General features: G+C 34.9%; 3 protein-coding genes and 1 long non-coding RNA gene across 11 annotated transcripts; all 4 read right to left on the bottom strand.

Annotated features, from left to right (window-relative positions):
- Positions 1 to 2,182: 2,182 nt before the first annotated feature.
- Positions 2,183 to 3,125, bottom strand: LOC147791031 (uncharacterized). Its single transcript, XR_015422474.1, has 3 exons — positions 2,954 to 3,125; positions 2,524 to 2,609; positions 2,183 to 2,361 (listed from the first exon to the last, which is right to left on the bottom strand). It is a non-coding gene; the product is annotated as an uncharacterized LOC147791031 (long non-coding RNA).
- Positions 3,126 to 3,504: 379 nt separating this feature from the next.
- LOC147791030 (flavonoid 3',5'-methyltransferase-like) lies at positions 3,505 to 6,374 on the bottom strand. 2 transcript variants are annotated; one of them, XM_023685929.2, is made up of 6 exons: positions 6,216 to 6,374; positions 5,990 to 6,075; positions 5,696 to 5,840; positions 4,360 to 4,491; positions 3,948 to 4,231; positions 3,505 to 3,700 (listed from the first exon to the last, which is right to left on the bottom strand). In XM_023685929.2, exons 1-6 carry the CDS (start codon positions 6,264 to 6,266, stop codon positions 3,697 to 3,699), a joined length of 702 nt encoding a protein of 233 aa, XP_023541697.2. In that variant the 5' UTR covers positions 6,267 to 6,374; the 3' UTR covers positions 3,505 to 3,696. The 2 variants fall into 2 exon arrangements, with proteins under 2 accessions (XP_023541697.2, XP_086982796.1); XM_087126670.1 differs by lacking the exon at positions 3,505 to 3,700 and having other exon boundaries at positions 3,943 to 4,231.
- Positions 6,375 to 7,552: 1,178 nt separating this feature from the next.
- LOC111801778 (flavonoid 3',5'-methyltransferase) lies at positions 7,553 to 14,393 on the bottom strand. Of its 6 annotated transcripts, none has more exons than XR_002816188.2 (13): positions 14,286 to 14,393; positions 13,959 to 14,044; positions 13,653 to 13,797; positions 13,073 to 13,204; positions 12,690 to 12,973; positions 9,477 to 9,564; positions 9,298 to 9,374; positions 8,733 to 9,097; positions 8,438 to 8,569; positions 8,334 to 8,365; positions 7,987 to 8,105; positions 7,792 to 7,913; positions 7,553 to 7,701 (listed from the first exon to the last, which is right to left on the bottom strand). XR_002816188.2 is itself a non-coding variant. In XM_023685933.2 (6 exons), the coding sequence occupies exons 1-6, from the start codon at positions 14,331 to 14,333 to the stop codon at positions 10,219 to 10,221; spliced, it is 699 nt and encodes a 232-aa protein (XP_023541701.2). In that variant the 5' UTR covers positions 14,334 to 14,393; the 3' UTR covers positions 10,030 to 10,218. The 6 variants fall into 6 exon arrangements, 2 of the variants coding, with proteins under 2 accessions (XP_023541701.2, XP_086982989.1); XR_015422433.1 differs by having other exon boundaries at positions 7,792 to 7,906; XR_015422435.1 differs by having other exon boundaries at positions 8,334 to 8,362.
- A 2,061-nt stretch (positions 14,394 to 16,454) lies between these two features.
- Positions 16,455 to 20,010, bottom strand: LOC111801779 (flavonoid 3',5'-methyltransferase). Of its 2 annotated transcripts, XM_023685934.2 has the most exons (6): positions 19,858 to 20,010; positions 19,579 to 19,664; positions 19,272 to 19,416; positions 18,929 to 19,060; positions 18,521 to 18,804; positions 16,455 to 16,782 (listed from the first exon to the last, which is right to left on the bottom strand). In XM_023685934.2, exons 1-6 carry the CDS (start codon positions 19,993 to 19,995, stop codon positions 16,779 to 16,781), a joined length of 789 nt encoding a protein of 262 aa, XP_023541702.2. In that variant the 5' UTR covers positions 19,996 to 20,010; the 3' UTR covers positions 16,455 to 16,778. The 2 variants fall into 2 exon arrangements, with proteins under 2 accessions (XP_023541702.2, XP_086982987.1); XM_087126861.1 differs by lacking the exon at positions 16,455 to 16,782 and having other exon boundaries at positions 18,516 to 18,804.
- Positions 20,011 to 24,254: the final 4,244 nt, after the last annotated feature.

Genomic DNA, 24,254 nt, shown 5'->3' with positions numbered 1-24,254 from the left:
GGACAGTTAACGTGCATGATCTACAAAAAAAATCTCATGGGGTGAAACTCAACTCATATATTGACTCAACGAGAAGCTGATTTTAATCGTGTATGGTAAACACGGTTAAAAAGCTAATATAACATAATTCTCACATTTAAAGGAGAAATAACCGTTTACAAAACTAAATAAGTTCTTCAAAATGAAACATTCTTTATTTCAAAGGTTCATGATAGACAATAAAACAACGAGCGAAAGCTAAAATATATATGATTTTCATAGCTCTGCCACCATGTTTTCCTTTATTTCTACCGGAAAAATAAAATATTTTTAAAGAATTAAATATTATAAAAAACATTATAAAAATACTACCTAATAAATGATCGAAAACTAATTTTCAAAGGATTAAATATAGGCACGCCACCGTCAGCACCTCCGAGTGTGATCTCGGATATGATTTTGTGAGAAAATTTGAAGATAGAAAGAATGAGAAACTTACTGAATACGCCTGCAGAGAGTAAGACCATCTCCAATAGAGAGGAGAGCTATCTCAATGCTCGAGTCATTAACAAGAAAAGCATTGAGTTCTCGCAAATGAATTCTATTAACCTTTAAAATCTCATCAACGTCGTCTTCGTTTTGTGCCACTGATCCAAACCATAGGGTATTGTCGTATGCAATCACTCCACCTACCTTCACTAGTTTCAAGAGAAATTCGTGATATTTAATGTACCCTTCTCTGTTAGCATCCACAAATGCAAAATCAAATTCTCCTTCTTTTCCGTGTTCAACAAGAAAAAATACATAATATTTAATTCAATATGAACTATGAATTAATGAAATTAATATAGAGTATCGTATTTTAAATTAAATACACGACAATCAATATCATTGCCAAACAATTTTTAGAATTTTCTTTTTCCTTAAGCAATAAGGACTTACATCATTGACAAGGTCGTTGAGGAAGACCGACGCCTGTGCTTCTACAAAATTGATCTTATGATCAACTCCCGCCTTTTTCATAAATGGCAAGCCAACCTCGAATGATTCTTTGTTCACATCAACCGCCGTAATCTACCATCCAAACAAGCAAACAAAATAGTAGAATTTATTACCTTGGTAATACTCTCTAAAGGTATACATGGTCCGAGTTGGGTTGGGTTAAAATTTTTTTTTTACCCAACCCAAAAGTTGTACTTGGATTGGTAACTTAACCCGAAAATTTTCACAACCCCTAGCCCAACCTAACCTTTTATTTTTGGATTGGGTTCGGATTAGGGTGTCGGATTGTTTTTTTTTTTTTTTTTTTAATTTTTTTTAAAAGTTTGATTTATGCACACTTCATAATTGTTCGATCCTAGATAAAGAAAATATTAAAATTTCACAAATAAACCCGAATAATCTATAATTTTTTAAAAAATAAATAAATTCATGACAACTACCATACAAAATAAGAAATAAATAAATTCATGACAACTACCATACAAAATAAGAAAAGTTTTAACCTTAATATATAAGAATATAGAGATAGATTATGAAATTAAAAAATAATATTTAAAACATAAGAATAGATGATGAAATTAAAAAATAATAAAAATGATAGAATATAAGGATAGATTATGAAATTAAAAAATAATAAAAATAATTAGTTTAAAGAAACTATAATTAAAAAAATATAGAAAACTCTAGATAAAAAAAATAAAAAATGCTTTCCTATGAGGATAGATTATAAAATTAAAAAATAATAAAAATAATTAGTTTAAAAAATTACAGATAAAAAAATAAAAAATACTTTTATATTCAAAATTAAAAAATAATAAACAAACTATACATAAAAAAAAATTAAAAAAAATAAAAATTACTCTTATTTAAAATGTTATATTGTGTGTATAAATCATATTCAAAACAAAACTTAACCCAATCCAATCTCTATAATTGGGTTAAAAAAAAAATAAAAAAAAATTATTTTCTGTTAAACTTTTTTTAAAATATATATTATATATATTATGTCTTTTTTTTTTTTTTGTTTCATGAAAATTGTTTTTACTCTTATTTAACGAATTTGGATGAAAATGATGTAATCTTAAGTTATATTTAATATAGATAAACTCAATTTAAGCATATGAAGAAAGAAAAGGAATGGCGAATTAGAGTGGGAAATGATATTTGAAATTAACTGAAAAGAAATTAATCAGCTGATGGTGGCGATGAAGATTGAGGAGGAATCTAGGCCTTATCTGACCATCAGCGGGCAGTGCTAGCGCAGTGGCTAGGAGCGAATAGCCAGTGAATACGCCGATCTCTATCATTTTCTTCGCGTTCATCAGTTTCAGAAGCATCGATAGAAACAATCCTTGATCCGCTGGTACGCTCATCACGCTCCTGCAACTCACTCGCCAAATTTCCTTCCAAAATCATTAAAACACTCTCCTACACGATTACCGAATTCAATCCAGCCGAATCGATCGTTCTAAACTTTTCTAATCGAATCCAAACAGATTGAAATCGCAAAAATCTAAAGTGGAAGAAGAATCAGAATCTCACCATGACTTTAACGTTTCTAACGTGGCTTCTCTAAGTTCCTTCAACTGTTCGTGCTCTCTCGGATACGAATTCTCTTCCAGTATATACTGCAATCAAATACAAGCGCTCTAAACTTCTTTAATCTTCAGCGATTTTTAAGAACAGTGTTTGATCAAACTAATTCATCTTAGAACGATCGCGAGTAATTAACGTAACGAAGGCGCAGTGCAGAGATTATTAATCAGTCCTCAGAATCAAATACAAGCAGATACAAGCGCTCTAAACTTCTCTAATCTTCAGCGATTTTTAAGAACAGTGTTTGATCAAACTAATTCATCTCAGAACAATCGCGAGTAATTAACGTAACGAAGGTGCAGTGCAGAGATTATTAATCAGTCCTCAGAAATGAAATAAAATGACGAGGAAGATTCAGTTAGGAAGGGGAACGAACCTGGAGAAGAGCAGGGCACTGGAGGATGTTCTTCGTAGAAGCGTAGGCCATGATCTACTCTGCAACGAGCGAAGGACGTCCTGTGAGCGTCTTATGGCATACCGCGCGTTGCTTATAGCATTGCAGCTTTTGTGCAAAGATAGGCCAAACCATCGCGTGGAGAGCGCTTTGTACGTTTTTAGGGAAGTTGTTATGTGATTTTAGTGGAAAAGCGTAACTACTTTTATTTTTTTCTTTTAAAATAATCATTACTATGAGATGTCATGCCTAATTAAATTTATTATATATTACAATCAAAATAATAATTAAAAATATTGCTAAAATGTCACCTTGGCACGGTTAGACGAACACAACTCTCCACAATGATGCAAAATTAAGAAGAAAAAAATTGTGGCAAAAATCTAAGAGAGGGGTGAAGATAACAAAGCCAAATCAAGCATGGACAGTTAATGTGCATGATCAACGACCGGCAAAAAATCTCATGGGGTCAAACTTAACTCATGCAACGACTCAACCAGAAGCTCATTTTAATCGTGTATGGATAAGCATGGTTAAAAGGCTAATATAACATAATTCTCACATCTAAAGGAGAGATAACGGTTTACAAAATTAAATAAGTTCGAAACACACCCTCTTTATTTCAAAGGTTCATGATAGACAAGAAAAACGAGCAAAAGCTAAAATATATATGATTTTCATAGCTCTGCATGAGACGTTATCATCCACCATGCTGTCCATTATTCTTACCTGAAAAATAAAATATTTTTAAAAAATTAAATATTATAAAAATACATAGTAAGTGCCTACACTTTTAGAGTAAATATTATAAAAATACTACTTAATAAATGATCTATTACTGGGATCGAAAAATACAGATGAAACATATTAAAAATGAAAACTAATTTTTTTATTAAATATAGAACGCACGTGCCTCCAAGTATGAACTCCAATATGATTTTGTGAGAAAATTTGAAGATAGAAAGAAGAAACTTACTGAATACGCCTGCAGAGAGTGAGACCATCTCCAATAGAGAGGAGAGCTATCTCAATGCGCGAGTCATTAACAAGAAAAGCATTGAGTTCTCGCAAATGAATTCTATTAACCTTTAAAATCTCATCAACATCTTCTTCATTTTGTGCCACTGAACCAAACCATAGGGTATTGTCGTATGCAATCACTCCACCTACCTTCACTAGTTTCAAGAGAAATTCGTGATATATAATGTACCCTTCTTTGTTAGCATCCACAAATGCAAAATCAAATTCTCCTTCTTTTCCCTGTTCAACGAGAAAAAAATACATAATATTTAATTTAATACGAACTATGAATTGATGATACACGACAATCAATACCATTGCCAAACAACTTTTAAAATTTTCTTTTTCCTTACGCAATAAGGACTTACATCATTGACGAGGTCGTTGAGAAAGACCGACGCCTGTGCTTCTACAAAATTGATCTTATGATCAACTCCCGCCTTTTTCATAAATGGCAAGCCAACATCGTATGATTCTTTGTTCACATCAATAGCCGTAATCTACCATCCAAACAAGCAAACAAAATAGTAAATTTTATTACCTTGGTAATACTCCTTAAAGGTTACATGGTCTCGGTTGGATTAAGAGTTTTTTTTTTTTTACTCAACCCGAAAATTTGGGTTTGGGTTGGTTGGATTGGTAACCCAACCTGAAACTTTTTCACAACTCAGCCCAACCCAACCCTTTATTTTGGGGTTCGGTTTGGGTTAAGGTGTTCACACTATACTCACACTATACAAAAAGTTCGCCAACAAACACTTTTTTTTTTAATCTTTTTAAAAAGTTTTATTTATTCACACTACACAAAATATTAAAAGTTCCGAACAAACCCAAATAATTTATAATTATTAAAAAAAAAAAAACTAGAAAATTTATATAGATGATAAAATTAAAAAATAATAAAAATGATTACTTTAAATAAATTATACATTAAAAACAATAAAAAAATACTTTTATATTCAAAATAAAATAGATGCATGTATAAATCATAACACTGGGTTGGGTTGGTCGAATTGTCAGATATCACCCAACTCAACACTATAGGGTTCGGTTGGTCGAGTTGTCAGATATCACCCAACCCAACACTATTAGGGTTGGGTCGGTCGAGTTGTCAGATATCACCCAACCCAACACCATTAGGGTTGGGTCGGTCGAGTTGTCAGATATCACCCAACCCAACACTATTAGGGTTGTCGAGTTGTCGAATATCACCCAACCCTGAGTTGTCGAATATCACCCAACCCAACATTCTATTAGGGTTGGGTTGGTCGAGTTGTCGGATATCACCCAACCCAACACTCTATTAGGATATCACCCAACCTAACACTCTATTAGAATTAGGTTGGTCGAGTTGCCAGATATCACCATTGGGTTGGGTTGGGAGTTGTCCGATTTGATATTTTATTTTTAATTACTAAATTAGATGTCTCACTAAATTATATATAAAAGAAAAAAAAAACTTAAAATTGTAGTTTCTGTTAAACCTTTTTGAAATATATATTTATGTGTCTTTTTTTTCATGAAAATTGTTATTACTATTATTTAAGGAATTTGGATGAAAATTAAGTTATATTTAATATAAATAAACTAAATTTAAGCATTTGGGGAAAGGAGAATTTAAAATTAACTGAAACCAAATTAATCAGCAACTAAATTAATCAGCAGATGGTGGCGATGAAGATTGAGGAGGAATCTAGGCCTTACCTGACCATCAGCGGGCAGTGCTAGCGCAGTGGTTAGGAGCGAATAGCCAGTGAATACGCCAATCTCTATCGTTTTCTTCGCGTTCATCAGTTTCAGAAGCATCGATAGAAACAATCCTTGATCCGCCGGTACGCTCATCACGCTCCTGCAATTCAATCGCCAAATTTCCTTCCAAAATCATTAAACACTCTCCTACAAGATTACCGAATACAATCCAGCCGAATTGATCGTTCTAAACTTTCCTAATTGAATCCAAATGGATTGAAATCGCAAAAATCTAAATCGGAATCTCACCATGGCTTTAACGTTTCTAACGTGGCTTCTCTGAGTTCCTTCAACTGTTCATGCTCTCTCGGATACGAATTCTCTTCCAGTATATACTGCAATCAAATACAAGCGCTCTAAACTTCTCTAATCTTCAGCGATTTTTAAGAACAGTGTGTGTTTGATGAAATTAATTCATCTCAGAACAATCGCAAGTGCAGAGAGGAGAGATTATTAATTAGGAAGGGGAACGAACCTGGACAAGAGCAGGGCTCTGGAGGATGTTCTTCATAGACCTGTAGGCCATGATCTACTCTGCAACGAGCGAAGGAGGTCCTGTGAGTGTTTTATGGGATACCGCGCGCGTTGCTTATAGCATTGCAGCTTTTGTGCAAAGATAGGCCAAACCATTGCGTGGAGAGCGCTTTGTACGTTTTTAGGGAAGTTGTTATGTGATTTTAGTGGAAAAGCGTAACTACTTTTATTTTTTTCTTTTAAAATAATCATTACTGTGAGATGTCATGCCTAATTAAAATCATTATATATTACAACCAAAATAATAATTAAAAATATTGCTAAAATGTCACCTTGACACGGTTATGATATTGTCCACTTTGGGAGTCCCCGGGAGGCCTCATACCGATGAAGAGAGTATTCTTTGTTTATAAAGACATGATCATTCCCTAAATTAGCCAGCGTAGGACTTTCATCATCCAACACCTCCCCTCGAACAAAGCACGTCACTCCTTAATCAAGGCTCGACTCCTTTGGAGTCTTAGCCAATGTACTTTCATCATCCAACACCTCCCCTCGAACAAAGCACGTCACTCCTTAATCAAGGCTTGACTCCTTTAGAGTCTTAGCCAATGTGGGACCTCGAACAAAGCACGCCACCCCTTAATCGAGGCTCGATTTGACTGCCTTTGAGGAGGCTTGACTCCTTTTCTATTGAGACTAGGGCATGGCTCTGGTACCATGTTAGACGAACACGACTCTCCACAATGGTATGATATTGTCCACTTTGAGCTAAGCTCTCATGACTTTGTTTTGTGCTTCCCCAAAACGCCTCGTACCAATGGAGAGAGTATTCTTTGTTTATAAACCCATGATCATTCCCTAAATTAGCCGATGTGGGACTTTCATCATCCAACAGGCACCATATGATGACACTACAAGAAATAATAGATACAATAATATACAAAAAACGCTATCATAGACTTTTTATAGCGTTTTTCGTACGTCGTGACAGCCCATGTTATTAAAAGTCTAAAACTTTTTATAACGCTATCATAGACTTTTTATAGCGTTTTTCGTACGTCATGACAGCCCATGTTATTAAAAGTCCAAAAATTTTTATAGCGTTTTTTTTATAGGTATAATATAGCTTATATGCATTGTTATAAAAACATTTCATAGCATCATATTAAAGCCGTAGTATGTTGAATATACCTAAAATATTATGCTATCTTTAACTTATTATAACATTTTTTTAACGCTATAATATAGTATTTATAACTTTGATCGCTCATTTATTATTTAATTATCATTTCATTAATTATATTTTGATAAAAAAAAATTATTCAAATATTCATTTTTTACTAAATCTATTTATTCCATAAAAAAAATGGTTCAAACAATACAAAATAAAGTATTCTCTGCTGTTTGCATTGATGTTTGATTGCTTGGGACCGCTGTCATGTCATGTCATGTCTTTGTATGGTAAGTCTTTCACCTTCCATTTCCTATAAATAACCATTCATCAAGACGTTATGTTACATTTGCTTTCTTTAATAAAGAGAATAAAGAGAATAAAGAGAGTGTAGAATGTGTACCTCTATATGTGTAGGTCACGGACTCTTTGCTGTAGTATCTTATACTTTATAATTTCTTTCCCGTGATATTTAGCAAGATGATAAGCAATCAAAACTAAACTGCTCGGAGATATTCCTGTAAACTATAAGAATCGTCAATATCCAAGTTCTAACAGCAAAATATTGAGAATAGTTAATAAGTAAAATATGAGACACCATTTCTATGCTGCACCAAGACTTAGCCTCACGGATCGGTTCTTTAAGAAATTGCTCACTATTGTTGAGTTTCTGGTCTGCAACGTTGTAGCTAATTAATAGCAAGATGGTTTGTTATTCTGTTTAGTAAGGCACGGTAAAAGCTGTAGTTATCTTTCGATCAAGATCAATCAATTCCCTTTAACTATAAGAGCCAAACCATAGAAAGATACGAGGAGTTTAACAATAACATCAAACTCTCAAATCTACGTCTACAGAACTTTAAAGAAACACTTTGAGTGAAAATAATAGTAATAATAAATAAATAACATAAGCAAAAATCAAAAGGATCTATGGCACCACGATACCTGAAGTAGGAGTCTTTACCCTCCTCGTGCTACTGCAAAAAAATAAATAATAAATAAATAAATAACAGAAGAAAAAATCAAAAGGATCTATGGCACCACGATACCTGACGTAGGAGTCTTTATACTCCTCGTGCTACTGCAAATAATAATAATAATAATAATAACATAAAGCAAAAATCAAAAGAATCTATGTCAGCACGATACGTGACGTAGGAGTCTTTACATTCCTCGTGCTACTGCAAAATAATAATAATAACATAAGCAAAAATCAAAAGGATCTATGTCAGTACGATACTTGACCTAAGAGTCTTTACATTCCTCATGCTACTGCAAAAAAAAAAAAAAAAAAAAAAAAAAAAAAAAAAAAAAAAAAAAAAAAAATCTATGTCAGCACGATACCTGATGTAGGAGTCTTTACATTCCTCGTGCTACTGCAAAAAAAAAAATAATAATAATAACAGAAGCAAAAATCAAAAGGATCGATTGTCAGCACGATACCCGACGTAGGAGTCTTTACATTCCTCGTGCTACTGCAAAAATAATAATAATAATAATAACAGAAGCAAAAATCAAAAGGATCTATGTCAGCACGATACCCGACGTAGGAGTCTTTACATTCCTCGTGCTACTGCAAAAATAATAATAATAATAATAACAGAAGCAAAAATCAAAAGGATCTATGTCAGCACGATACCCGACGTAGGAGTCTTTACATTCCTCGTGCTACTGCTACCTTCTAGTACTGAGGAGTTTTTTCGTCTACACTGTGGATTTTTTTAATAATCTCAGAATGAGAATAGAGCTTTGTTGGTTTGAAGTGAGCCGGATGACTATATTTACGAGAGAAAATTCTAGGCCAATATGAAGTACGTAGATACAAGTTATAACTTGGAATGAAAGATAATTACAACTAACTTTGCGGACGATATGAGAACCGATTAGAAACAATGTGTTGATAACTCACTTGAAATTGCATAAAGTTGCCCCGTGGCATGACGAAAGTACTTCTTTCCTTCACCAAATGTCCAATGCTACTTTACTCTCCCGTGGCCAAGAACAAAAAAAAAAAAAAAATGTTTAAGAAATCAAAGATTACAGATCCCGACAATTAGCATTAGCTACAAACATAGAAGTAATTCTCACTTCTGTGAAAGGAAGTGTCTAGACTTCATGCAACCAATATAAATGAGAGGCTTTGTTTGATGTGCAGCTAAAGTTGATCCGAAAGTAGCTGCAATAAATCATAAAGCAAGAAATGATAATAACCGTTTCAAACGCTTATCTCCATTGTGGTGATTGAAATATGCAACATGTTTTATTTTCGTTTTTGGTAGGTTGGATGTGTAGTACTTATTTACACACAGCTCACACACACGCACATGAGCTCACTAGATGGACTGTATATGTACCCCTAGGCCTGACTATGGGCGGCTAATGTACGTTTGAAATGCTGAAAATCAATCGAAAAGAAATAAGAGCATATAATTAGTGGTGTGCGTGTCCGTACTTAATTTATAAGAGAAGTAATCCATGCTCGTGTGACATACAACATGCATGAGATCTCGCCTTTTTTTTTTTTTTTTTTTTTATTTTAAAATAGACTAAATTAAAAAAAATATATTTAAATTATATACTTTATAAAAAAAAATATATTAACTTTACGAACTAAATAAGCCCGAAAAAAAATAAACATAATAAAATTTTGATATTTAAAAGAAAAATAACGTTTTACGAAACTAAATAAGTTCTTCAAATGAAACACATACTCGTTAATTCAAAGGTTTATGATAGAAAAGAAAAAAAGAAAAAAAAAACCGAGCTAAAATCTATATGATTTTCATGGCTCAGCAACAGACGTCGTTATCCACTCTGCTTGCCCTTATTTTTATCTGAAAAACAGAACATTTTTTTTAAGGATTAAATAATATAAAAATACCTAATAAGTGACCCATTGTTGAGGTCGAAAAATGTAAATACATAGAAGCATGTTCAATACATGAAGACTTTCCATCCATGATTTTTCTCTGTTGGTCGTGTTGTCGTTCTCTCTTGTGGTCATATTATCAAATTTAAAAAGAATATAATTGTAATCACACGTTACAAAAACATTACGGGTCACATCACCACCTCTTCACATCCTCTAATTATCATAGCTCGTAAATATATATATATATATATATATATATATATATATATATACATATACATATACATACATGAGGTACTTAAAATAAGAATGCATAATACAACTCGGGACATATTGTCATATGCCTATTCATGGAATATCATCATTTCTTGTGTGAGTAGCATTTATGTCGGTATGAGTAGTATCATATCATCATATCATGACATGAATCACATACGTGCATCATCAACATTACTATTCTACTAGCATCTGATCATCATGACTCATAATATGTTCATCCACTTACATAATAACGTACCATTTCTATATATAACGGCTAGTCTTCCGACCTACCTTACCGTCTAATAATAAGCTCATTACTTGTAGTGTAATTCCTCTAAAATATGATTCAAAGCTATTCTGGCATTTCACATACTTCAACGACCATCTAAATCACTCACATCTGACATAGGAACATTCGTAGGTATCCTATTAATATTATTTTTCATTTGAGCATAACTTTATGACCGTTACTCTACCCAATTTCCTTAACATACATTCCAAAACAACCAAATTTGAAGAGAAACTAATCTCAATCGGGCTCTATTGGATCATAATCGAAGTAAACTAATGTTAAACGGGTCTAGAAGGGCCAAACTAGTAAAAAAAATGGTTGAATTAGTTAAACGGACAATGAATTGAGTCGAACAGTAACTGTGTCTGGTGTCATGGTCATGATTGTCCAAGGTGTATTGCATGTAGCTGTGTGTCAGATGTTCAGATCATGCTTATTCAGAACGTGTTACTAGTGGTTGAGTCCAGGTTGTTTGTGGTCACCCAAATGTTGGAGAGAGACCCCAAGTCAACACCTCCGAAGGGGGGACAAAGACAAACCTCCAAAGAAACTCATGTTTACTCAGAGAAAGACCATCCAGAAAAATGAAGAGAAGGGCTAGTCGAAAGCGTCGGTCATGACAATTTCAAAATGGAGAGTTTTGATCAAGCTAAGGTAAGGTCTAACCAACTCTGATTCCAAAGCAGCAAGAATCAACAACCAACTAGTATGAAAATAATATGGACTAGTCGAAGTCATTTAGAAGGTCGAGAAGGCATCATATAGGATTCAATTGCTTCCATGGATGCGGACTTGCCCTATTGTCGACGTCAATAACTTGAAACATTACTATCCTAACCAAGAACGCACTAAGCTGAACGTACAACCTCATGGCAGAGATGAGGAATGGAGAAGTGATTTTCAACCGTTCTCAACAGATTGGAAGAGACTCCTCAAAGCATAGATCAGCTGAAAGCACGTCGAGAGACTTGAAATCAACCTCATCCTATATCGTTGAGTTTGTGAAGAGCTAATTGATAGGGATGTCAACCAATTAAATGCGGAGGATGTCATAGTCATGCCTATCTAAGGAGTGTTGCTTGTGGTCGTGTATCAAATGTCTCAATCATGCTTGTCTAGGACGTATTGTCCATGATCACATGTCCGTTCCAAACCCCTTTCACTAGCTCACATAAATAGTTAGGCATTTACCTATTGTGTCAACATGGGGTGCATGCATGTTCATCAAAATCGTATCTACACCTGCACAGAGCTAGAATGCTCCAAAATGTATCATAGGATTGTGACTAATCGTCAATTCTTCCTACCTAGGTTATATGTCATCAAAGCGTGGTTGTTGTTTATTTACTTTTAGCCTATAATATTGCTTTCTTACAAATTGTTTTCATGACATTTTCTTGCACACGTAGACTCAATCATACGTATGAATTATTGTTCACTTACAATTTCATACGATTAACTTATTCACTAGATTAGAATAAGTGTCACACAATTGTTGTTCTGCTGTCACAAGAATATGATCGTGACATCTGACAAGCGACCAACCGAGTTGAGCTTGTGCGCGGTTAAGTCGTGGGTTGAGCACTCGAGATGGAAATATATCGAGCGTGGGTGGTGATGCATGAGGATTTGTGGTGGTTAATAGGAGAAGGGGAGGAAAACGAGGAAGGAAAGGATTGGGGGAGGCACACCTTCCACACAGTGTAATTTACGATATTTTCTTTGATATTTTTATAAAATTGAGATCTCGATTGGAAAAATCGAGGTCGGTGATGTTAAGTAACTTGCTTTAAAATTTTAGCAAATCTAATACTAAGAGAATATCATTATTAACTTATGTGAGAAAATTTGAAAACAAGGAGAATAAGAAACTTACTTAATACGCCGGCAAAGAGTGAGGCCATCTCCAACCGAGAGGAGAGCTATCTCAACGCGTGAGTCATTAACAAGAAAAGCATTGAGTTCTCGCGTATGGCCTCTACTAGCCTTTAATTTCTCCTCAACGACGTCGTCGCTATGTGCCACTGTTCCAAACCACAAGGTATTGTCATAGGCGATTACACCGCCGATTTTCACCAATTTCAAAAGCAATTCGTGATATTTAATGTACTCATCTTTGTTAGCATCCACAAATGCAAAATCAAATTCTCCTTCTTTTCCCTATTCAACAAAAAAGAAAAAAAAAACCATTAACACTTAATTCAATACGAACCGTGAATTAACGACATTAACATTCAATACAAACTATCATTAACTTACGTCATTGAGGAGGTCGTTGAGGACAGGCATTCCCTGTGATTCTACAAAATTGATCTTATGATCAACTCCAGCCTTTTTTATAAATGGCAAGCCAATCTCGAATGAATCTCTATTCACATCAACCGCTATAATCTACCCTCCAAACAAACGGAATTTTGTTTAGCCTTTCTATTTCATACATATATACATATTTTAATCTTGCTATTTAAATTCATGTGTATGTAAGTTTTAAATAATAAATTGAAAGTTAAATAACTTATTTAAACTCCATTATTAATAAAACTTTTGTTATTTAATGAACTGTTTATAGTTAATTTCTTTTAAAAATATTAGTTTCTGTTAATCTTTTTCTGAAATATGTGCTCATGACTATTGTTATTACTATTATTTAACGAATTTGGATGAAAATTCACTTGAAACTAAGTAATTTTAAGATTTATTTAATACAGATGAACTAAATTTAAGCATCTGAGGAAAGAAAAGGAAAGGAAATAGTGCGGAAATGATATTTTAAATTAATTGAATGGAGATTAAGCAGCGGATAATGGCGATGAAGATTGAGGAGGAATCTAGGCCGTACCTGACCATCAGCGGGCAGGGCTAGCGCAGTGGTAAGGAGCGAATAGCCAGTGAATACGCCGATCTCTAACGTTTTCTTTGCGTTCATCAGTTTCAGAAGCATCGATAGAAACAATCCTTGATCCGCTGGTACGCTCATCAGGCTCCTGCAACTCGATCCCCAAGTTTCCTTCCAAAATCATTAAACACTTTCGTACACGATTATCGACTTCAATCCAGCCGAATCGATCGTTCTAAACTTTCCTAATCGAATCCAAACGGATTGAAATCGCAAAAACGTAAATCGGAAGAAGAATCGGAATCTCACCAGTACTTGAACGTTTCTAACGTGGTTTCTCTGAGTTCCTTCAACTGTTCGTGCTCTCTCGGATACGAATTCTCTTCCAGTATATACTGCAATCAAATACAAGTGCTCTAAACTTCTCTAATCTTCAGCGATTTTTATGAACAGTGTTTGATTAAACTAATTTATCTCAGAACAATAGCGAGTAATTAACGTAATGAAGGCGCAGAACAGAGATTATTAATTAGTCCTCAGAATCGAAATAAAATCACGAACAAGCAGAGATTATTAATTAGTCCTCAGAATCGAAATAAAATCACGAACAAGATTCAATTAGGAACTGGAACGAACCTGGAGAAGAGCAGGACACTGGAGGATGTTCTTAGAATCGCCGGCCATGACCTCCTCTGCTATGAACGAACGAAGGAACGAACGACTTCCTGAGAGCGTTTTATAGCATACAGCGCGTTGTACATTTTTAGGGAAGTTGTTAAATGATTTGAGTGGAAATGTGTAACGGCTTTTATATTTTTGTTTTAAAATAATCATTACTATATGGTGTAATGCCTAATTTAAGTAGAAAATTAATTAAAATGATTTGTAATTAATTAAAAACATTCCATATTTAATTCCAAAAATAAAAACATTGCTAAATCTGTTCGGATAACTATCAATGGTCAGGATCAAGGGTATATCGGTCTTTTACTTTTACTTGCAAAAATATTCGACATAGTATAAGTATTTTAAAATATTCCGTAAATAACTTCATTGTGATGGTCGAAAAATGCAACAATATGCGACATGTTTCATGGTTGGCGAAACCTACTTTTTAAAACTATTTCTTGGACTTTACGGTCTGTTTCGGTGGGTATGATGCATAATACTTATTTACACACAGTGTGTTACAATAGCCGTTTCTTGGCAGCGGATTTGACGATTGTGCGGCACTCTCTCTTAGCACTGAGTGAGTCAAGCTAACTTTGGATCACGTTGCCTACGGTCGGGCAACGTGTATTCAAACCTCGGGCGCTGATTTGAAGAGAAGATTTTAGAAAATGGGGGAGAGAGGTTTTGGAAAAGCGTTTTGAAAGCAAGAATGAGAGAGAGATTGAGAGTGGTGTTATAAACTATGCAAGCAAAATTGCAACAATAACCGGGGGTAGGGAGATTTTGACGACTAATTTCATCCCTATAGTACATTGAGGCATTTCATGTCTACCCGGCATAGCCATGATTTCGCCGGAACGTCATACTCTTAAAGAAAACAAGAAGGAAATAATATAACATGAAAACAGTAAAAGAAAGCGGTAAAGTAGATCGAGGCAAGGGTTTTGGCGTGTAACGGACATGCGGCCATGGCCACACGCCTTGGACAAGCATGACCGTAACACAATAGATAGTACTTATTTACACACAGTTCACGCACATGCACATGAACCCATTAGATAGACTCGTATATGTAACCCTAGACCTGTTTAGAGCTAATGTACGTTTAATCTGCCAAAAATCAACCGAAAAGAAATAAAAGCATATAATATAGTGGTGAGCGTGTTTGTACGTAACATATAAGAGAAGTGATTCATGATCATGTGACATACAACATGCATGAGACCCCGCATCTTAAATTATGGTTTAGATGTGCATCGTAAAACTCTTCATAGCATGTCATAACATGTCATTGTCAAACATCATAGTACAACATGACATCTCATAACATAACATAATTCATCGGTCATAATATGACATCCATTTACGTTCTAATATTACTTGGCACATTTGGGCATATCATATAGCAAAACATATCATATCATCATAACATATCTTATCATCAAACATAACAATCATATAAAACATATGACACGTGCAGTGGTCATTGGGCATATGTCATCATCTATAAGACAACTCTTCTGACCATGCTGATTGTAGAGCCATTAGGGAGATGCGTCACGCACGTGTAAGGAGGTTGGAGGTGCGTGCGGGTTATTGGACAGGTTGGGTCATGTTCTCGAGTGCAATGGTTGCGTCTATTGGGTCGTAAGCTGCGTGTAGGCCGTGACTAGCTAGGTCATGCGTGTCTGTTGGACTGAAATGGATTGCGGGCATAAGCTGCGTACAGGATGTGGGTCGTGGGCTACTGGAGATGGATATGAGTATCCAACTCGACATCGACTCGTGGATCCTTTCTTCTTCACCCGACTGTCCGAATTCTTTCCATTTTTTCTCTCTTCCCATAACATACTCCAATGTTGTTCTTCCCATTTTTCGATCGTTGTTCGTCCCTCCCTTGATACTAGAAGACGATGAGATAGTGGTCAAGCGTAACGCAATGAGGTCGTTCTTTTCCTCAACTCGAAAGCTTCACTCGCTGTCCTTCGCCCATCTATAAACTCTAGTGTCACTATTACATGCATGATTTGACATTTATTTTAAAAAATATTTATAATCTTCTTTTTAGAGAATGTGAATTTCGAAACATGTAGTTATTTATAATCCTAAAGAAAAACATCACATTTAAAAAGCTAATATAACATAGTTCTAGCATTTAGAGGAAAAATAACGTTTTACAAGTACGGAAAGGTGTTTATAACTTCCCCACCAGGACTTTATTCTGGTCTGGCCCGGTATGGAATGAACTTATAATCATGAAATCGACTCGAACAATTTGAAATGCCTCGACTTTTTTAGAACAGGTCCGAGTCAAATAAACTAAATAAGTTCTTTAAAATGAAACACAAACTCTTTAGTTCAAAGGTTCGAAAAGAAAATACTGGAAATCTAAAATGGATATGATTTTCATGGCTTTGCATCAAACGTCGTCATCATCCACGCTGCTTGCACTTATTCTTACCTGAAAAATAAAACATTTTTGTTAAGGGGTTAAATATTATAAATAAAAATACTAGTAAATGATGTCATTATTAAGGTCGAAAAATGCAAATAGATACGAGCATGTTATGCATGAAGACTTCCTTCCATAACTTTCCTCTATTGGTCATACCGTCACTAAAATTTAGGAGGGTCATATCGTCACTCTCTCTCGTGACCATATTATCAAGTTTAAACAGAAAATCGCATCGTTACAAAAACGTCAAGGGCCATATCACCACCTCTTCATATCCTCTAATTATCATAGCTCGTAAACATATATATGCATGAGGTACCATCAAATAAGAAGACACAAAATAATTCGTGACATATTGTCATATGCCTATTCATGTAATATCATAATTTCTTGTATGGCTAGTATTTCTATCCGTAAGAGTAGTATCATAGCACCATATCATGACATGAATCATATACATGCACGGTCAACATTACTATTATACTAGCATCTCATGATCATGACTCATAATATGTTCATCGATATACTTATATAATAACGTACATTTCTATATATAATGATTATATAGAATTCAATTGCTCCTATGGATGCGGACTTACCCTATTGTCGACGTTAGTAACTTGAAACATTACTATCCTAACCAAGAACACACTAAGTAGAAAGAGGTGGTAGAACCTCTTGCCATAAAGAAGAATTCCACTGCGAAAAAAGTAGAGAAATTCTGATAGAGAAAGGGGTGCAGAGTCGAGGAACCGAGAAGTGATTTTCAACCGTTCCCGACAGATTGGAAGAGACTGCTCAAAGCATAGATCAGCTGAAAGCCCATCGAGAGACTTGAAATCAACCTCATTCTATATTTTTGAGTTTGTGAAGAGTCGGTTGATAGGGGCGTCAACTAATTAAGTGGGGGAGGATGTCACAGGAGACCTGAAATCAACCTCATCTTATATCGTTGAGTTTGTGAAGAGTTAGTCGACAGGGATATCAACCAATGGAGTGGGGGAGGATGTCATAGGAGACTTGAAATCAACCTCATCCTATATCGCTGAGTTTGTGAAGAGTCAGTTGATAGGAATGTCAACCAATTAAATGGGGAGGATGTCATAGTCATGCCTGTCTAAGGAATGTTGCTTGTGGTCGTGTGTCAGATGTGCCAGTCACGCTTGCCTAGGACGTGCTATCCATGGCCACATGTCTTTACTATTCCTATTGTGTAAACATGGGGTTGGATGACTGTTCACCAAAATCATGTCTAGTCTGCCAAGACTAGAATGTTCCCAAATGTATCATAGGGGTGTGACTAATCGTCAATTCTTCCTACATAAGTTATATGTTATCAAAGCATGGTTATTGCTTATTTGCTTTGAGCCTATACTATTGCTTTCTTACAAATTGTTTTCATTGCATTTTCTCGCACACGTTTTCCTAAATACTCTCTCAAACGTGACCGAGACTCGATCATAGGTCTGAATTATTCATGACTTACAATTTGCATATAGTTGACTCGATCATAAACTATTTCTTAGGACAAAGTTAAAATACATCACTCTCTTTGGGCCCACATATATAATGAGTAAATGATTTCATCCCATTAATTATTTTCACATAATAATTTAAATATTTTTTTCTTTTATACATTTTCTTCGATATTTTTGTAAAATCGAGACCTCCGTATTTTGATCTTAAACAAATATCTATAAATTTTGTGAAAAAAATTTAAAGATAGAAAGAATGAGAAACTTACTCAATACGTCTGCAGAGAGTGATGCCATCTCCAATGGAGAGGAGAGCTATCTCAACGCGCGAGTCATTAACAAGAAAAGCATTAAGTTCTCGTATATGGTTTCTACTAGCCTTTAATTTCTCATCAACGACGTCGTCGCTCTGTGCCACTGTTCCAAACCATAGGGTATTGTCATAAGCAATTACTCCACCGACTTTCACCAATTTCAGAAGCAATTCGTGATATTTAATGTACTCTCCTTTATTAGCATCCACAAATGCAAAATCAAATTCTCCTTTGGTTCCCTGTTCAACAAGAAAAAAATACATAATATTTAATTTGGTATCAACTATGAATTTATTGTATTTTAAATTAAATGTACGACAATCATTTATGTCATTTTCTTTTTCCTTGAACATAACGACTTACGTCACTGAGGAGATCGTTGAGGACAGTCAATGCTTGTGATTCTAGAAAATTGATCTTATGATCAACTCCGGCCTTTTTTATGAATGGTAAGCCAACTTCGAATGATTCTCTGCTTATATCAATAGCAGTAATCTAAATAAAATAATTAAATATATTAATTTCGATCAAAATTAACTTTGAAACGAAGTAATTTTAAGTTTTATTTAATATAGATAAACTAAATTTAAGCATTTGAGGAAAGAAAAAGGAAAGGAATTAGTGGAAAATGATAGTTTAAGCTAATTGAATCGAAATTAAGCAGCGGATGATGGCGATGAACATTGAGGGGGAATCTAGGGCGTACCTGACCATCAGCGGGCAGTGCTAGCGCAGTGGTAAGGAGCGAATAGCCAGTGAATACGCCGATCTCGATCGTTTTCTTTGCGTTCATCAATTTCAGAAGCATTGATAGAAACAATCCTTGATCCGCTGGTACGCTCATCACGCTCCTGCAACTCAATCCCCAAATTTTCTTCCAAAATCATAAAACACTCTCGTACACGATTATCGAACTCAATCCAGCCGAATCGATCGTTCTAAGTCTATCCTAATCTAATCCAAACGGATCGAAATCACAAAAATCTAAATCGTAAGAAGAATCGAAATCTCACCGGGACTTGAACGTTTCTAACGTGATTTCTTTGAGTTCCTTCAACTGTTCGTGCTCTCTCGGATACGAATTCTCTTCCAGTATATACTGCAATCAAATACAAGTGCTCTAAACTTCTCTAATCTTCAGCGATTTTTATAAACCGTGTTTGATTAAACTAATTCATCTTAGAACGATCGCGAGTAATTAACGTAATGAAGGCGCAGTGCAGAGATTATTAATTTGTCCTCAGAATTGAAATAAAATCACGAACAGGATTCAGTTAGGAACCGGAACGAACCTGGAGAAGAGCGGGGCACTGGAGGATGTTCTTAGAATCGTCGGCCATGAACTGCTCTGCAAGAAACGAGGTGGATGCTTGCAACCAGTGACTTACTGTGACCTTTTTGGTACGCAGGGGATTATTTATAATATACATAAATTCATAAATAAATAAATAAATAATAACCGGCTGCACTTTGTCCATATTTTTTAAAGTCTTTTAGAAAAATAATATTTATTTCAAAAATATCCTTTTAAATTTTTATGGATATTTAATAATAATGGTGTTTTTTCTTAATTAAAAAGATAATTATTGAAAATTCAAAGGTATTTTTTATTTTTTTTTAATTTAATGGCATTATTGAAAATTTTGAAAGTTACCGATATTTTTTTTAAGCAAAATAAAAATTTAGTTTTTATAATATTGCAACTAACGCGTTAGGTTTATGGTACATAGTATGTCATAAAACTTCCGGGGTATAAAGCGTAACAATATAACAAACATGGCCAATAATTTAAGATGTACGCAGCACGAAAATTCACAAGAATCTCATAATAGGGACGATGAACGAGCTCGCTAGTTCACCCCTAATCACGAACTTGCTTCAAAGAGGGGCGAGCGTTTGCAGTATGACAATAGTTACGAAGGTCACTCCTCACGAGTTGTATAACAAAATGGAGATTGGTAGTGAACCTATCACAGGAGTATGAGACTACAGTTATCCATAACGATCCGTCAAGAGATGGAGTAGTAGAGTCGTGCCCTGAAATATAGTGTCATAAAGAGACCTTATGTGGGTACAATTAATGGATCCTAAACTATTCCTTGCTCAAAACGCTTCCAGAAACGGCAAGGGACTACATGAAGTTAGTAGCTTAACAAGCACGGGATCGCTCCCTCTCAATGAAATGACATTACGAATCTCTTAGAATTGACTAATATCGAGTGATATTTCTCATACTGACCTAGTTCTATCACGACATTGATTATTGCCCGAAATATCATAAACAAGAGCTCCAAAAACTCAACTCATCTTCTCCGAACTCGAAAGGTCGTGTTCACTTTTTTTTTTTTTTCTTTTTTTTTTTAAATTTTTCCTTATTTTTTTAAATACGCGTAAATGTAAAAAAAAAAGGTTGATAATTTAAAATAATAATCAAACAAAATATTTTAAATGGATGAAAGCGAAGGTTTATTGATTATAGGGTTGGAGAAAGTGATCCCACATATTGATGCCAACCGTTCAATTAATAGCTTTAATAATGACAAAAATCAAATTTAATGTAATAGAATCAATCCATTGCAAATAAATAATATTTACAAAAAAAAAAAATAATAATAAATAATGGAAAATTGCATTAATTATTAAAATTTTTGAAAATATTCTTCGGCCGTTATGTATGGCCGTTAGCCTCACGATTTTAAAACGCGTCTGTTAGAGAGAGATTTTCACACCCTTATAAGGAATGCTTCATTTCCCTCTCACGCCGATGTGGGATCTCACATAAATTCGGCTTGAAATACAGCGAATTTCCAAAACTAAATTAAATGAAAAACGGTGAGGTTGAAAAGTAAAGGGTCGGTTGGTGGCAAAAGAGTACGGATGACGTTATTACATCGATTACACCGAGTGCTTGCATCAGGGACCATGTGGGATACGATTCACATAATAATTGCTTTAGTAGCTCAAAATAGTTGGAGTGTGTATTAGCTTAACGCCAAAAGTACTTTCGTGTATGGAAGCTAAATGAACAAATCTCCGATAAAATGAAAAGGATTACTCTCAAATTAAGATATATATATAGTCATCTTTTAACAATAAGTAAAATTATAAATCTTAATGAGAAAATTGCGCTAATGTTACGAGTAAAATTAGACCAAGAGAACAATATTAATGAAAAACGTCAAATGTGAGACAAAATTTAGGTCAACACAGAAAAATCGAGTTTGTTTAGTTAGTCTATCAAGCGGCACACACGATGCAAGCCCCTGTCCTTTGAAGAGAGTAGCTAGTGATCCTAACATAGTGATAGACAAGGCGATGACCCTCAAGTAGCGTCCATCTAGCTATATGAGCGCCAAGATAGACAAGTGTCATGATGCGACCGAGGAGGACAGTTATCTAATGCACCAAATAGATGTGCATTCGAGTCAAACTAAGGCATAAACAAGATAGAGGCAACAAGTAGACAAAAGGGTCAAGGATAGGTGTGATAAAGGGTTAGGTAGTGCCCCAAGCCTTAACCTCAAAAATCGGGAATCTAAAAGGAGCTTGGGCATGCGACTCTATAGTTAAGTTTGAAACTCGTCAAATTTTATGTCAACCAGATACTGGACGGACGGTCCACGAGACCATATGACCATTCACCAAAATCATGTCTACTCCTACTATGCCAAAAAATGCCTCAGAATGTACCTTACGAGGAGACATGGTGTCAACTCTCCACCATCCCTAGACCTTGTGACCTAAGTAAGATACCTTATGACACATACGTATGTCACACCGAGGCCTCGTGTTGCAAGACGAGTGTCTCAGGTGACTTTCTTTGAAATTGGTCTTCAAAGACAGAGTCAGACGAGATGGGTGTGCAGACATTGCACCCCTGCCCATGTGTTAGAGGTTGATATATGCACTAACTATCAGGTACAGAGTCCATAAATGATTTAGCGTGGATACGAGAGGAGTCATGCCTCGATAGAACCCAAATGGATGGATGGATATTTTGGGGACCCCGATAACATGAACGACACGTGGGTCCATTCTCGATGGACATGTTCGAATAAGCTACAATGGTCGATGACATTTTGAACTTGAGATGATATCATGTCGTGAATGTCAAATTGTTGGGAATCAAGATGAGAATATGAGATGCAACGTTATATGTTAGACACCTTGACCCCAAATAGCGGCAAGTTCGAGTTGGATGACTTGACCTAGTGTAGAGGCAAGTCAGATAGAGTCGCAGACGATTGAACATGCATGCACTAGTTATGTGTGGCCAAACAAACTTAGATTTCGCATGAGTTGTGTTCGATTGACAAAGACAAACTTTATCTAAGGTCCGACGAAGCCATAAATATTTTTGAAACAAAGTTTTAACGGTTTATCTTAAACTAACCGTAAAGTTATTTAGTATTTTTTTAAATTTTTTTTTAAATTCAAAGATATAATTGAAATATGGTTTAAATACATGAAAGTGAAGGTTAGTTAATGTGCTACTTTATTATAATATGTCCTACCAAAGATATGGTGGATAAAGAAATTGCTTCCTAAGTAATGCAACAAACACATTTTAGGGCCCACAAATAGTTGCAAATAAATAATCTTATTTTAATGGAAGATTTTCTTTTTCTGAAAATGATATTGACTCTCCAGAATGGTATGATATTGTTCACTGTGAACATAATGTTCAGCTATGTACCTAAGTTTTAGATTTTCCAAAAAGACTCGTATCAATGGAGATATATTCCTTACTTATAAACTCATGTTCGTTCTCTAAATTAGCCAATGTGGACTCCGTCCCAACAATCTTCAACAAGGGTTTCAATCTTAATCGTTGGCAACTAAATATGAGAGCTGAACTCGTTGCGAGACGAGAGAGTCGAGAGACTTTCGAGGAGTGTGTAACCCACCACTATCTTATCGTAAAGGGAGATTATTATGATTTTTTTTTTAGTTATTTTCAAATCTATTAATGAAGGGAAGACGACGATAAGTGACAACATCTTGTGACGACGACAGTGAAAGGTAAAAATGACTACGGATAAAGGACGGCCACGAGAGGACGAGGGAGAATGAGAAAGGAAGAAGAGAAAGTATAAGAGTTCAGTTGGTCACCATCTGATGGCCCGACATCCCCTACAACATGGTCACGTTGCTTACTCCTTTTTTCTTAAGACTAAGACTATCCTAATAGACCAACACGAGCCCTTCCAACATGTTTTTTTCCTTATTCATATGAAATTTTTTTTAGAGGCTGCCTAACGTAGAATTGTTTTTAATAAAGTACATTTAATTTTGAAGTTTCTATAATCGATATATAGTGGCAATTACCTCTCGTTTTGACAAGTGTCTCACCATATCATATGATAATAGTTCTACCAATACGCTATACAAGAACGTTATCATGTATGGACGCAACAAATACATTGATATAAAAAATTTTGTTTCTCGTGTGATTTAACTAGAGATGGAGTTGTTGAGCTAAACGGTGTCATACAAAAACAAATTATAGATACATAAATAATAAGTAAAATCTAACTATCTGAAATTTTCTACTTAATTTAAGTTCGTTACTGTATATATGTCATAAACATGAATGCGGAAATACTTCATTTAAACTTTCATAAAACATAACATTTAGCTTAAAACACAGTCATGGACTTACGTGTTTTAAAAACAACTCTAAAACGAC

The sequence above is a fragment of the Cucurbita pepo genome, chromosome 9 (genome assembly GCF_057944985.1).
Source record: "Cucurbita pepo subsp. pepo isolate OVF chromosome 9, ASM5794498v1, whole genome shotgun sequence".
In the NCBI taxonomy this organism is placed as follows: Eukaryota; Viridiplantae; Streptophyta; class Magnoliopsida; order Cucurbitales; family Cucurbitaceae; genus Cucurbita; species Cucurbita pepo.
Note: the sequence above shows the minus strand (reverse complement) of the source record. Positions and strands in the feature narration are given on the sequence as shown.